A 16,608-nucleotide genomic window follows, 5' to 3' on the forward strand; every position below is an offset into this window, starting at 1 on the left:
AAAAAAATGAATCAAGGAATATTACTTGAAAAAATATATATAAATTTTGGACATATATTAGTTTTTTACAAATTGTTCATTGCTAAGAAGTATTACAAAAAATATACCTTAGTTAGGCAATAATTTGGCAACCAGACCTTTTTAAAAAAAGATTTGTACAATTTCTTCTTTCTAGTATATTACACGATATCGTTTGAATAATTAAAGTGTAATATAATTAATAGCATGGTATTTTAGTGCAGCAGGATTGACTGGTGAACTGTTAATAAAAGCAATAACTGGCAGCTTGTCAATAACTAACTTTTTGGAATTCAAAAAGGCCCTCCAAAACATATTCGATATATGCAGATGTGAAGACAGAGGGAAAGTAAGACAGTCTTATTTCAACTTTTGTGTAATGTTTCATTTATTCCAGGTTATTTAGATTTTTTTGTTTGTAAATTAATTATTCAGGTATGATGCTTGATGAAAACTTGTGACGACTATGTCAGAGATACGTTGTCAGTTCAACGTGAATTCTACTATGTAATTTTTGCGTGACTATCGTTTTGTTACTGCGGCTGTTTTTTGTAAAACATGTATTTTGTTCAAAATGGCAATTACAGCTGTGATGACCCTGGGCTATCAACAATATTGGCCGCAAATGTAATGCAGTATTGCAATCAAAATATTAGTGTTAGTCACATGTGCTAATATTTGGTGTGCACGGATCGGGTCTGACACGGGCATCAAACAACCGAAATAATCCGTTCGATCACGTCAACTTAAGTATTTTGTCCAAATCTAGTAGTACAACAGCCCTAGAGGAGAAAAAAAGGCAGTTATCTCACCCCAATTTTTGCTTATTTTAATAAAAGCTATGTATAATTAATGGTCAAAATTGATGAGTCTGCTAAGTATAGGAAGGGGGAATAAAAAAAAGGCGGCTGTTTCAAAGTGATAAAAATAACTAATTTTTCATTCGGAGCTCTATATCTTAAAAAGTAGGAACAACACAAGAAAGCCTAAGAGAATGTCATTTGAAGATGAGCAAATTTGCTTAAATATGAGCCCTAATACAGTTATTTACGTTAAATAGTTTTCGAGATATAGCTTTTTAAAAACCAACAGTTCATAAAAATGTAGTATGGGACGTACTGAAAGATCAGTGGTTAGTGAATTTATTTTGAAAGCTTTATATCTCAAAAATCGCTTGACGTACAGATGTCTTTTAGAACTCAAATTAAAGCTTGTTTAATCAGCTATAAAGTAGTTTATGATGTTTATGTTCGTAGGAGTAATAGTTTACATGAAATTTGCTAAAATAAATTGATTTATAGTTGTTCGGACAAATTTTCATTTGCCAAATTTATATTCAAATGTTAATATCATTAATACTACTACCCTTACGAAGATAAGTGTAATAAACTACTTTATAGTATGTAAAATTTCCTTTATTTTGAGCGTTAGCAGACGTATGTGCTTCTTATGGATCTAGATATATTATTTCAAAAATCCCATATTTTATACGAACAACTTGAAATTAACATTTTGTGAGTTTATTTTGTCAAATATCATAATAATACTCCTACAAAGATAAACAATTAACTTTTTTGTAGTAAATTTAACTAGCTTTAATTTCAGCGCTAGCAGACATCTGTACGTCCAATGGTTTCTGAAATGAAGTTTTTCATAAATCAAACTTATTGTCCGAACAACAATAAATCAATTTTTTTTAGCAAATATCATGAAAACTACTATTCCTAGGAAGGTAAAGGTCATAAACTTCTTTACAGTCCATTAAACTAGCTTTAATTTGTGTGGTGATAGACATCTGTACGCCACATAGTTCCTGAGATATAGATTTCTCAAAATAAATTTACTAACTACTAATCTTCCAGTAGATTTTAAAGAAATTTTGCTTTTTAAAAAGCTATATCTCCAGAACTATTGGACGTAAATAGCTCTTTTAGGGCTAATATTTCAGCAAATTTACTCCTCTTTAAATAATCTTCTCTTTCTAGTGTTGTTCGTAGTTTTTAAGATATAGAACTTCGAATGAAAAATTAAGGTTTTGAAACAGCCACCATTTTTTATTCCCCCTACCTATAACTGACAGACTCATCAATTTTGACTAATAATCATACATAGTTTTCATTAATCAAAAATTGGGGTGAAATAAATGCCTTTTTTTCTTCCCGTCTCTTGTACTATAGTAATTGCAAACACGTTTCTTCACAGAGTAAAATTAACCGCTGAATCCTTATTAATTATTAAATTTTGCTAAATAAAAGGCTCTCTCTAAAGAGGTTTTAACAGCAAGATTTAACTATACGATTTTTTCGTATGATAAGATTCTATATGATTTAATTTGAATTAAAATAGCAATAGACCAGTTTTTAATCCTTAACGTAGGCACATATACGCCAAAACTAAAAATATGTTAATTAGTTGAAAGATAAAAAACTTTGTTTTCTTAACCCTGAAGAGTTCAAAGAAATGTTAGTTTAACTTCTTTTTGCAGGAAGACTTTAAAGGCGATTTCGACGTATACAAAAATATTCGATGGTCACATATGTTACTCTGATCAGTAAGTAACCGTGAAACCGCTGTCCAACCAATGATCATAAATGGTGTCAATGGATTGAAACTTGTTTGTTTTTCCCGGCTATATACAATTTTTATAGTGCCTTTTCCATGAGCGAAGGGTACATTAGTGTTTATGTGTTTAGTGTCGTATTTTTTTTTTTTTTTTTAACCAAAACTCTGTTTAAAACATGGTAAATACCCCTTTAACATCATATTATCAGAGACGGCTTGGACAAATGCTATGTAGATATGTGAAAATCTGTAATGCAAGAATTAACCCTTATTTAAGAATTACACCTTATTAACTAGCCCAATCTTGATGATTCAACACCCCATTCTGTCAACGGAACACTGTCAGTTAGTCGAACTACAGTCGTTTTCTGATCACTCCATTTCCATTTAATTTCAAACTATAAGACTCAGTTTTTCTAATACTTTGAGCGATCCCCTCCATGCGCGCAATCAGGTGGGGCCTCGTTGGGTTCACCTGCAAACTATCATGTAAACGGACATGCCATTTGCGCTTGTGATCGCTAAACGGGAAAACTATTGAACCAATCTATTTCGAATTTTAACATCATTTTGTTGGTCCCCAGAAGATTTATCAACCGAATTTCATTACAAAGTGGGCTATAAACCACTTTTTTTTTTAAATTCAAGGTAAAACAATAATATAAGATAACACCCATGTTTAAACTACGGCTTGTCCCTTAAACTTTTTTCGCTAAAGCATCTTTTTTTGCCTGAACAAATTTCGTGATACCTTTTTCTGGCCGAAATTCGCGGCACCCTTGTCGAAATAAGAAAATATTAAAATGTCACCAAAATTTAATTTATAGTGGTTAAATATGTAGAATAATAAGGAAAAAACAGTGCAAAGTAAACGCATTGCATATTTTTTTTTATTTTCATTTTTTTGGTAATATTTTGGTTAAGTGACCTCTTATGATACCCCTGAATACGTTGGCGCAGGGTTCCGTAGACCTTATTCTCAAACGAAAATCACCAACTTTGAAATAAAGATAATTGTATATATAATTAAAATATAGACAAATGGGATAATTTTCAGAATAAGTAACTTTAAACAAAATAAATAAATGGATAAAAAAAGACAAATGTGAATTTAACTATGTTTCTACATTAAAAGAATGAAAAATGTTTGGAATTTTTATTCACTTGTCATACTATAACGTAATTTTGCATTGTCCGAAATAACCATTACCGCATTATTAGAGATAAACGGGGTTCTACTTTACTAAGTAATAAATAAAAACTTTTTATTAAAATGATATGAAAAGTACAATTATTGAATTTAGGTGATAATTATGGATCTAATAACATGAAAGCCTACTTTTTAGGTATTTTTTTTGACTTTAGCGACTCCAAAAAAAAATCATGATGCTTGGGAAGCTGCCTTCATCACGATAAATGGTAGGACAGCACATTTTGGAGATGGAGAAGAGAAGTTCACCATACAATCAGCCATGTAACACTAATGTTAAGATATATGTAAATAATTCGGTTGTTGATTATCGGATCAGTTTGATCCCATTAATCAATTGATTAATGTCATTAATTATTATATTTTCAATATTATTGTACATTCATTTTTGATAATTAAAAATGTAATATCTTATAAGTGAGTGAGGTTCATATTTTTATTTTATAAATATAATCGTTTATTAAGTAGTAAAAATGTTGAAAATTATATGTTTGTACAACAACTGGTATATTTGTCACCCAAATTAAATGCATATATTTCGTTTAATATTTTTATTGAAGTGCAATAATGCAGTCCGTCACAGTTAAGGACAATAAATATTAGTGTCTTATTAATCATTCAAATAGTATATATAAAGAAAAAACGAAAGAGATAGCAATAATATTAGTATTAGTAAAATAAAATAAAGTGAATAAAAAAATAACAAAATAAAACATACAAGATAAAGAAAATTAAATTTAAGTAACAATAACATAAATACACAGTTTCCTATATACAATAAATTGCTGATTATTCAAGCAAAATTTTATTTTATTTATTCATTTTTACCTTATTTATTATTATTTCCTAGATTCTTCTTTCAGCAAAAATATAGAATACAGGTGATTTTTACTGGTATAGCAAAACTATATCAAATAATAACTTTATAGCAAAGCAGTATAATATTAGGTAGCATATAAATCAATAATTCGTTGTAGAAAACCCATCATGTATGCATTGGCCGTAGAACTTTTGGGAGTAGATGAGGTGATGAAGATTGTGGGAATGACCTATCACTGTGGACGTATAGATGATGTCAATGCTTTCAACGAGAAAGGTTTGTGACACTTCAGTAAGCTTGTAATTTATATATATGTTTACTCATTCTTTCCACCTTTCCTTGGTAAGTTGTCTTTTGGGTGAACAGGCGTTTTTGATGATGCCTATTATCAAATAACTGCAAAAAACAATTTAAAATAGTTGTGGAAATTCAATTTCTCATGTATTTCAAACCCTATATAATTAGCAGTTTCTGGGAGTTCACAATGAGGGCATAGGGGGGAGTCGTCAATCCTTATTAGTATGGTTATAAGGAAAAATATTGTTAAGGCTACCTGAACACCTCCAGATATTAAATAGAAATATTGATGACCTCATATTATTAATTTTTTTGTATTTAATTTATTTTAATTTTCAATTTGTATAAAATTCTTCCATGCTCTGGGGTTTCAAAATTCTTAGATATCCAGTAGTACCTGTGTTAAAGCCACCTCAAATCGACTGTCTTTTTGTTGGAAGGCTTTAAAAATGAACAAAAAACAAACTGGCTCGGATTAAACATTTATTTGGTTCAACTTAAACATTTGAAAACTAAAAACTAACACAAACAAAATATACAAGTAAAAATAAAAAGGCCTTTCAGATAAAAATAAAATTAAGAATAAAATAATTACACAAAAAAAAAAAAAGAAATAAATATATAAAATAAATACTAATCGACAAAACGTTTGCTCCACTCCGATAGATCCGAGGAAGAGTGCTGCCGAGATAGGTCGCAGCTCTTATTGCTAAATAAATCGCTGCAATGGTCCAGAGTTGGTGTAGTGGCTCATTGATGGTCCGAATATCCAACAGTCGTATTCTATTAGGCGAGCCGACAAAATGAACGCAGACAGGGCTGCTAATGACGCTACCAGGGCCACTAATTAGTCGGAACTGCAATTAATAAAATGGAAACACAGAAAAGGTCTGGTTCAGAACTGTAATGACTCACTAACTCACTAAAAATGTCCTAACTATTAAATTATAAACGCAGACAGGGCTGCTTAGACGCTACCAGGGCCACTAATTAGCCGGAACAGCTCTAAAAAACTAAGATGGTCGGTCCGTTGCTAGGGGACGCTTCTTAGCAACAATTATCACCCCTAGCAACTGTCTCTATTACTTATTATTACAAACAAACATAACTACACATTTTTCTTTTCAAAAAACTAAATCTAAATAAAATAATACAAATAAAAATAAATGTAACTAAATTAAATACTAATAAAACTATATAACTAAAACAATAAAACTAAATACTATTTACAAGGTAATTATCTATTATGGCGTTAACAACCTGTGTAAGTAAGGTCAATATCGATTTTTGCCATTTTTGAACCATTAGATAAGGATATAAGAATTAGTTTTCATTCATATTGTAAAAAAAAAAAGAAGAGATCTGATGTGTCCAATAACATGACTTTCCTTACCACTTTGCTTGCAAAGACTGGTTAGATAATGATTTCAATTCCTAACTAACGTTGGTAGGAAAACGTTGTATTCACAGGGGAACAAAATGTTCGTAATATATGGTGTGTTATTGAACATTGTTTTGAATTAATTCTGAATGGATACTCTATAAGCTGAAATGATTAGAAAAAATAAAAATCAATTAATTAGTTCATAATTTTAAATAATGATAAAATAAAAAAAATCATCAAAAATCCTCCTCCACACCTTGCCTTTGGTTAGGTATAGATATATTTTTGTATGTAAAAAATAAACATACAACATCATCATAAGATCGTAAATTTGGATTATAATCTTATTTTTTTTATTTATTTCTTCTTATGCTCTGTTTTTCTGTCGCCTACATTTTAAGTACAGGACACTAGTAGATTAATACAAGCAAATTCATAAACTAGAATCGAAAAAAAAAACTTACGACACTTTTGTCTCTTGTAAAGTCTTATAATGTCTGTTTTAATTTAAACTCCAGGTATTCCTAAGAACGCTAATATAAATACAGGAGGGATAGCATTGTGTTCGCACATCAAACATGTGGGATTGAAGAATAAGACGAAGGCCCAAATCTTCGATTACGTAGTGCAGTTTTTAAAGGTAATCCATTAACTATAATTCATTATTTTACAAATCTTATTAGTTTTTGAAATGAAATCTTACGTTGGAATTGTTTATTTTGCTATTTTGGTCCTTATGAACTTTAACTAGGACAGGAAGGATAGCTCATCAAATCATTTTACTCAAATTTTACAAAAAAAAAAATCAATATCGCGGTTTTTTATTATTTGTTTACCTAGAAATGAAGTTATGATGAACAAACAAAGAGATAAAGTCAAATTGGAATAAAGTTGATAATCATGGAAATAATCAAATAGATACGGCAAATAGATTTTATAGTAAACATGAAGAAATTCTAATTTCATTAAAAGAAGGTATTAAATTTGCAATATTTTTTCAAAAATTCAGGGGGGGGGGAAATATAAGTTTAAAACCTCATTTAATTGAATTAATATCATTAAAATATTATTAAAATTTAAAAAATAGTACCTAAAACTGATCCTTGGTAAACTCCAATATGTCTGTTTGTTGTAAAATTTTTCTCACATGAGAATTCGAAAAAATATCTATTGGTTTAGTGTATTTTTATTTTAAAAATAAATAAATATCTTGTAATTTATATTTATTAGTTTAAAAAGAAGAACTTGGCCTGTTGGAAAGCATTATTCGCAGCAGTAAGATCCACACCAAATATTTACCTCTATTTTCAACCTATTATGGTATGTGTGGTATGAGATAAATTAGAATGGGGTTGCGCGGTTGTCAAAACCCTGTAATTATACACGGAGTAAGAGCGCTCATACTACCTCGGTAGGCACTTGCCTCCTTCATCCCCACTAAACATTCAAAAATGTTACATAGGCCCTTCATCCACTCACCACTTCAATTATAACCGTGGTGTAATTTATAATTTATCTTTCTTACAACACTGAACAAAAATGGTTCTATCCCTTGCAAGGTATACAATCGCTAAGTCGTTATTAGAGTTCAGTTAATATTGCAGTAAGGGTGCGATGTGCTAAGAAAAGTAAACAATATTTAGTTAAATTAAATTTTAAAAGTAAATTATAATTATTTTTTGCTGATAGCAAAGTTGACAGATCATCTTTGAGTGGAGGATTTCTAAAAAAAAAAATGTATATATTTTCTTTTAAGCTAGTACTCAAAATTTATTAATTTATACTTTACTTGGATTTAATCTGGTTAGCTTTAGTAGTACACCAATCAGTTCTAGTGAATGTTTGAAAGCCGATATCCACTGAATTAATTATTTATATGTTAATATTTTAACAATACTTCTATAAATATTATATAAAAAGGAATTTTGTGTTTTATATAGAAAATTATACTAGTTAAAAATCGTTGTTCAGCTCAAAATGCATACCTTATTACTTTCACATACCAACATGTGAACTATATTGTAAGTATGTTGGGAAATATTGTGATAGTGAAACAATTTTGTGAAAACTCTTGAAATTGTTGTCAGTCAACCTGTTTACTAAAAGGCTCATTTAGAAAATTAGTACGGGAAACAATTGACGCAGTAAATAATATAGAAATGTCTGTTCTTAAACTTGAATGAAATGAAATTTGCAATGCGCATAGAACACCAGTTTTTTTTGATAATTTTTGTGTGTTATAAAATTAATAATTTGTATTATTTTGTTTTTTCGTAAGGTTTCGCATACAAAAGAAGTTGTGACCTTCACCTTGGGAACTTTATTCGGAAAAGTATAAAAGTCAGAATTTGAAAATATAATAATTTTCAAATAAAACAAAATGTACAGTATGAAATAATATTATGTCATATTTTATTCATGTCAATTCCTGGCGCACAAAATGTTGCTAAATTCTGGTATTTGTATAAAAATTGTTAGACCCTTGGTCTTAATAATTTTAGGTTGAGAAAATATTAGCATTTATATAATAAATTTATTTATAATTGAATATAAACATTGCCTTTATTTTTTTAATAAATTACAAAATAAAAAGTATATTTCATATAAATATATTTTTAGGATTTGTCTGGTAATAAATATGTGAGCTTCAGTAACATATCCTATATGGCAGAGAAAGAGACAATTTCTAAAAACAAATCTATAATATATTATCTAAAGAAGAAGAAATGTCTTGCTCCAAATGCTGATTTGGATGATTTGGATTTTTACTTTGCGGTGGGTATTCACTTATAGGTTTGTATTGGATACAAACCTATCCTTATTCAATATTTATTTACTATTCGTAACTCCATTTTTAAATATATTACTATTGGTAACAATTAAATATATATTACTAATAGTATTAAATATTACTCTATCTAATAATTTAGATTACATATGGTGTTACGGTTGTCAAAGTGAAATAAAAACACTGGCTAGATCTGTGTAGACAAGAGGTGTTACGATTGTCATGGGAAAAACACGAGCGATATGTTCAGAAGAGTGGGTTTTGTTTTTTGTGAAGGCGACAGTTTGATTTTGGAACACGTATGTTCAGACAAGTGGGTTTTGGTTTTGTGAGTTACAGTTGTTCAATGTGAAGTGGTAATAATTTAAAGGCCCTCTGTCTTTACTCTTTGAACCGAAATAGCACCATATGAGAAATTTCATCGTATGTGTTTTTGTTTTTTTTCAAAATTATGGTGTTCTACTTCAATGGACGGTCATTAACACTAAACACTAGTGACGTTTCTTCAGCATGTCCTGGATAAGAGGGTTTTAGCAGGTGTCATTCTAAAACTTGTGGGGAAGGTGAGACGGAAAGGAAATATCGGACAACCTTATGTTCTGCCAGGAGTCCACCCAAGGACTACGAGGGGTTTGAACTAAGTTTTATTTTGTTTTATTTCATATTCACTTTTATACTCTTTTGGATAATAATGGAAATATAGTTAAGCATTTAACTTAAGGTTAAGTCAACGTATAAGTTTTAATTGTTTTATTAATTGATAAGAATTTTTTTTTTTCTTTTTCATTCTCTGTATATATGTTTCTTATTATTATTAAACTTTTGTACATATAGTTCTTCTGCTCTTTCTCTGCTTTCAACTTGTTAATTTACTCATGTTTTTTTTTGTTGTTGTTCACGGAATATTACGATAATTCAACAGGTGGGTAGATAACACCCCTAGGTTTTCTGTTATCTACTTGTAAAGGTATTCACCAGTGGTCATAATTCAAAAATTGTTTATATAGGGGTATATTTTAGTTATATTGTGGGGATAATGCTTCGGGGTTTTCGTTATTTCCAAGAAAAAAATAACGTGGCGCCTAAGAAGTAATTTATTCTTTATTGTTTTGTATGTTTTCCCTCTTTTTCGATTATATTTATTTTTTTCATTTTCCTTCAACTGACCCCCTTCTCTACTGAGCGTGGGCAAGTATAAACGATAAATATATAACTAAGGATAAATCAAAATTTGCTGTTATAATATATTACTCTATCTCTATATCTAATCGTATTAAATATATATATTACTATTCGTAACTCCATTTTTAAAAATATTGGATTTTATTATATCCGCCTAACTGAATTATATCTCACCGTTACACAAATAATTGGTGGGAGGACGGACCCACCCTATGAAAACCACGGCAAGAAACACGGAATGTATTTGTTAAGTACATCGCGTGATGCCTTGGACCTCCACGGTCTGTCGCCCCAATAAAAAAAAAAATTATACAAATAATAATTGATTAATCAGAAAATATTTTTAAAAAATTGGAAATCATTATATGTATTTATTTTACTTAATATTAAATTGACTTTTAGTAAATTCGATATACGATGCAGTCTCGAATTCGGAAGGATAGAATCTAGTCTTGTTTATTGCTATTTACGCTATGGAGATTTATTCGGGATGCCAGGATAATCGCTGAAGGCATTTATCCAAAAATAAGTTAATTAATTAATTATATATTGAGTCCTAAAAAAACTATTATTATAATTGGATTCTCCAAAGGCTGTTTGTGTGTTTACCAGTTTACCAATTAAATACCTTCATATTTATAAAATGTTGTTACCATTAATGATATAGTATAATAAAGGGTGGTATATTAGGTTATATAATAGTATATAAATTACATAAAGAAACTAAGTATTTATTTACAATTTGTTATTATGATTAAAATGATTCAGATAAAGGTTGCCATAAAATATAGATTATTACATGATTACTTATTGGTTAATTTTATACTTACAGCTGCTGATGCCGTGGGATGTAGTGCCGTAGGTGTCGTTCATAAGGGATGTCCAGGTCTCGTGGCCCTTCTCACGACTTCGTCTGGTCGAAGTGCATTTTCTATGCCTGCCTCCTGACTGTGGTCCTCACCCGTCTAAGCCTTCCTGTTGAGTGTGGTCCTCTCTCGTCCCAGTCTGGTCCTGCAATGCCTCTTTTTTCTGGCCTTGTTACCCTGCTCTTCTTCTTCCACTCCCCTTTTTAGGGCGTTACCTTATTTTGGAATCTCTTCTCTCATTGGTCATCGATGACCGAAAACTACCGAGGCAGGCGTCCCCCTCCTCAGGGCCGAGGATGTGTAAAAAAAATTTGAAATGTCCAGGAAGGGCCTGCAGCTGCTTAATTTGATTCCGATCCCTCGTCAAACCTGTCATTTTAGTTAGAACACTTAAAGGTTAGCCAATCTAATTTTCTCAGGGGATTCTGGTAATGTGACAAACTTAACATAGATGTTTTCATATCCGAGGACGCCCTAATAGCTTCGCAGAAGGATACCCTGACCAAGTATAGAGGCAGATGACGAAACACCTTAATAATACCCAGGATTGTCAAAAGACCAATACATAGCAGTATGTTAACATATTATTCAGCTTAAGCTGAAGTCCCTAAATGGCCAAAATAGGTGAGTGTAAGTGTTTTACAACCTTTCTAACATGTTGAAATTGGCTTGGTTTGTCATCCAAAACATCTGTTTTATTATGAATTTTAGTGGAGATAGCTCCTATTTCTAAGGAGGTCAGTCAGACAAGTAAGAATTTCAAATTGTTCCTCTGCGAGGATTTTCTGAACTGTACATCTCTGAGCTCTCTTAAATATGCAATGCTAAGAATTATTTTAACGATAATGTGATGGAATTAATGTATCTTAAAATGTAAATTTGTGAATAGATGTTAAAACTTATGTTGGCCTAATTGAGATTGAATATTTCTCATAGTGATACTGAAATGTTCAATCAATATGACTTTAAGGTTGAAATTAGTTGGTTATTAAAGTATAATATTTTCACCAGACCTGTTCCATCGAAGTAACCACTCATAGCTTAAGTGTAATGGGTGCTACTATTGCAAATTATGGAATCAATCCACTGACTGGGAAAGAAGTACTCAAAGCGGAGACCTGCAAGTACACAATGGCGATGATGCAGTACTGTTCTCCTACTCCTTCTTGGCTCAACAGGGTTTGAGATTATACACTAACAAATAAATAACATTATAAGAATTAATATCCATGCTAATAATAATGGTGCCCTTTAGGTTGGGTTACCAGCTGCCAGGGGAGCCTCAGGTGCTTTTCTGGTTATGTTACCAAAGCTGTTTGCATTGTGCCTGTATTCACCTAAGATCGACCCCTACTATAACAGCTACAGGGCGAAGAGTTTTTGCAAAGTATAATGTTCATTAAGTCTAGTTATTTTAGTGGCATTTTATGTGCTACTATATTAACGACATTTTATGTTTTATTAGTGACATTCTTCCTGTATTTTATGATGACAAACACGCTCTTACCTAGGACCTATCAAGCTTATCCGATTATCACACATTTCGCTTTAACGCATACTTACTGACATTCTAATCTTCTCATTTCAATCTGGATCAAAATGTCACGCCATTTATTTGAAGTAGCTATAAACATAGTCTTTTTTATTCTCTATCCCTCTCTTCTAAAAATAAAATTTAACAAGATTGACTCATCATACTTGCCTCGATCACACTGCTGAAAGAAATAAAGATTGGACCGTTTATAGTATTTTACATGTTAACTATAAATTCATATAACCACAATGAAGAAACTTCTTAGTAAGGACATATAAACTTGCGAATAGATTAAGAAAAATTGAAAACTATTCAGCTTAATTTGTTTTTTTTAAATATTTATTTATTGACATTTACAACTGTACATTATAATACATTTAGTAAATCTGACGAAGGGTAAAGGTGATTTGATGGGATTTGTTTGGATTTATTTTAGTCCTCCAATTACGACACCATTATTCGAGGGCTGTGATATAGCTTTATTTGTTAAATTAAACCAATCAAATTGCTGTATAAAGCTTTTAAATGAATGTAATGCAATGTGCTTTTAAATGTAGTGTTAATGAATGTACATATTAACTACAGACGTAGTCTTTTTTATCCTCTAGTCCATTCTTCAATAAAATTTGACAATATAATGGGAGAGATAATCCTTCTGAGACATGTGAAACCGAATCTCGTGACATTATATAGCATGCACATACTTCATGCCGCTGTATATATTTAACTTATGTGTATTCGGACCAGAAAACTAAAAAAAAAAGAAAATGGGGGATAGAATACCACGCACGCTTACTGAAAAGATACTACTTTGTTGTCTCCGTAATTCCACTTAAATACATTCTCTCTGTTTATTATTATGGGGAATTAGGATTAAGACTAAATTTAGACCTTGTCCTACCATAACTTATATATATATATTTTGGGGGGGAGGGAGGGCGTATACCTATTAGCATCGGTACAGTGTCTATACAACATATTCTGTCTCATATGAGGTTCTGGTACCTATAATTGGTAAGCGCTCATTTCGTTTATTTTGTTCTGGAACAATGAACACCTTGTTTTAAAGCTATAAATAAAATAACTTTTGGACAACACATATTTTCCCCCATTTGCATATAAACGGTAAATCCATATAACCACAGCGAAGCAACTTCTTAATAACGACCTACAAAGTCGACAATAGATTACAAAAACATTTTTTTTAAATCAGCTTTATTTGTTAAATTCAACTAATTTAATTTAATGAGGTGTAGATAGTTGACCGTAGATTAATGATTGGAGAAGTTTGTCGGGGGGTGCGGTCAGCAAATTTGCAGGCCTACCTTCTACGCCATAACTCCTGATGAAGACCTGAAACTCAGGTCGAAACGTCGGCATAAAATAAATAAATATGGTTTTATTTATTTATGTTGTTCTTTACTGACCGCACCGTCCGACAAACTTCTCCAATAATTTAATTTAAATTGTTTCATCAAGCTTTTAAATTGTTAATGAGTGTGCATATTATATAAAATTAAACATAATTAATAGAATTTAATAAACATTTGTATGTATAAAACGGAGAATAATCATTTCTCATTCTAGGCTATGGATCATCAATACAATCTCAACATGTTTTATGCCAGTTCTCGTCTGGGAAAAACAACAGAAGAAGATAAAACTGTAAAAGTTTTTAAACCGTGCCCCTGGCATTGTAGTTTGTACGCTATAGCTACAACTGGAACAGCCATCACCCTAGCAAGGTGAAATTTCTATTCTCTTGTGTACAATAAGCATAAATAAAAGTTCGTGAAACGGACATATTAATACCAAGGACGACTTACTTGAACCTTGTCATAAAAAAGAACAACAGTTCTGTTCGTGGAAGTTCCTCCAGATGGTTAAAGGAATAGTGTCTACTTTAGAAATTTGATGCCTCCGAGCAATCACGTCATGAACGTTCCTCTTATCCTCCAAAAAACTTTATTAAACAAAAAATCTGTTATGTATTACTACATATTTAAAATCCAATTCATTGCGTATCTAATCCAGTTGCTATTCTAGACTAAATTTACCGTATAAGCTTCGTAATTTTTCATAATTTCCAATAAGTGGCAGTCAGACCTGTTGGTTAGTGCCCGGTATTAAGACCGGTAATAGTACAAGAGCCCAAGAGGAGAAATAGGCAGTTATCTCAACCCAATTTTTGATTACTTTAATGAAAACTATGTATAATTACTAGTCAAAATTGAGGAGTCTGCCAAGTATAGGTAGGGTGAATAAAAAATGGTGGCTGTTTCGTAGCAATAAAAAAAACTAATTTTTCATTCGAAGCTCTATATCTCAAAAAGTAGGAACAACGCAAGAAAACCTAAGGGAACGTCATTTAAAAAAGAGCAAATTTGCTATAATATGAGCCCTAGTAAAGTTATTGAAGTTAAATAGTTTTCGAGATATAGCTTTTTAAAAAGCAACATTTCAAAAAATGTAGTATGGGATGTACTGAAAGATCAGTAGTTAGTGAATTTATTTTGAAAATTTATATCCCAAAAACCATTTGACGTACAGATGTTTATTAGCACTCAAATTAAAGCTAGTTTAATCAGCTATAAAGTAGTTTATCTTCGTAGGAGTAATAGTTTACATGAAATATTCTAAAATAAATTGATTTATAGTTCGAACAGATTTTTATTTGCCAAATTCATATTCATATGAGAATACCCGAAAAATTTCTACTTCTACGAAGATAGGTGTCAACTACTTTATAGTAAGTTAAATTTCCTTTGTTTTGAGTGTTGGCAGACATATGTGCGTCTTATGGATCTAGAGATATATTACTTCAAAAATCCAACATTTCATACGAACAATGAAATTAACATTTTGTGAGTTTATTTTGTCAAATATCATAAATAATAATACTTCTACAAAGATAAATATTATTACCTATTTTGTATTAAATTTAACTAGCTTTAATTTGAGCGCTGGCAGACATCTGTACGTCCAATGGTTTCTGAAATGAATTTTTTCATAAATCAAACTTATTGTCCGAACAACTATAAATCCATTTATTTTAGGAAATATCATGAGAACTACTATTTCTACGAAGGTAAAGTTCATAAACTTTTTTATAGCCCATTAAACTAGATTTAATTTGAGTGCTAAGAGACATCTGTACGTCACATAGTTCCTGAGATAGATTTCTCAAAATAATTTAAATAACTGCTAATCTTCCAGTTGATTTTAAAGAAATTTTGCTTTGTAAAAAGCTATATCTCGAAAACTATTGGACGTAAATAGCTCTTTTAGGGCTAATATATTTCAGCAAATTTGCTCTTCTTTAAATAATGTTCTCTTAGATTTTCTTGTATTGTTGGTAGTTCATAAGATATAGAGCTCCGAATGAAAAATTAGTGTTTTTTTAAGGTTTTTAAACAGCCGCCAATTTTTATTTCCCCTACTTATACTTGGCAGACTCATCAATTTTGACTAGTAATTATACATAGTTTTCATTAAAGTAATCAAAAATTGGGTCGAGATAACTGCCTTTTTTTCTTCCCGGCTCTTGTACTATTATGTGAGGGCAAACCTTTTATTATCACAAACTAATTAATAAAGTTCAATTTTAAACAAATATTGAAATGTAGTGCCTTTAGCACATTTGTATAATGTTATTGGAAAAGGAATAATTTTAATTTTTCACCTTTCATTGTACTATGTATTAGGAGAGGTACCAGCTGGGAAAAGATTAATTGGAAATCAAGGCCAAAAGTTCTTTTGGCGGCATATCATGGGTTCATACCCAGAAGAGCCGCCTGGGCTATCGAGCTGGCGTTAAAGCACATTAAAAGTGATATGAGTATATATATATATATACCACGCACGCTTACTGAAAAGATACTACTTTGTTGTCTCCGTAATTCCACTTAAATACATTCTCTCTGTTTATTATTATGGGGAATTAGGAT

The 16,608-nt window shown here is 30.8% G+C and overlaps 1 protein-coding gene across 3 annotated transcripts in view; it reads left to right on the forward strand.

The window, feature by feature from the left end:
- The window catches only part of LOC106687270 (glutaminase liver isoform, mitochondrial), a 23,610-nt gene that overhangs the window by 4,619 nt on the left and 2,383 nt on the right, over positions 1 to 16,608 (forward strand). For 2 of the 3 annotated variants that reach the window (XM_014431041.2, XM_014431042.2), the window contains 8 exons: positions 238 to 367; positions 3,927 to 4,054; positions 4,768 to 4,886; positions 6,810 to 6,931; positions 8,911 to 9,066; positions 12,139 to 12,306; positions 12,383 to 12,514; positions 14,249 to 14,406. In XM_014431041.2, coding sequence (XP_014286527.1) covers positions 238 to 367; positions 3,927 to 4,054; positions 4,768 to 4,886; positions 6,810 to 6,931; positions 8,911 to 9,066; positions 12,139 to 12,306; positions 12,383 to 12,514; positions 14,249 to 14,406 — 1,113 coding nt within the window. The remainder of the gene's footprint in view (positions 1 to 237; positions 368 to 3,926; positions 4,055 to 4,767; positions 4,887 to 6,809; positions 6,932 to 8,910; positions 9,067 to 12,138; positions 12,307 to 12,382; positions 12,515 to 14,248; positions 14,407 to 16,608) is intronic. The other variant, XM_014431044.2, reaches the window with a different exon arrangement.

This window comes from Halyomorpha halys, unplaced genomic scaffold, assembly GCF_000696795.3.
Source record: "Halyomorpha halys isolate HHAL.00 unplaced genomic scaffold, Hhal_1.1 Scaffold940.1, whole genome shotgun sequence".
NCBI classification, from domain to species: domain Eukaryota; kingdom Metazoa; phylum Arthropoda; class Insecta; order Hemiptera; family Pentatomidae; genus Halyomorpha; species Halyomorpha halys.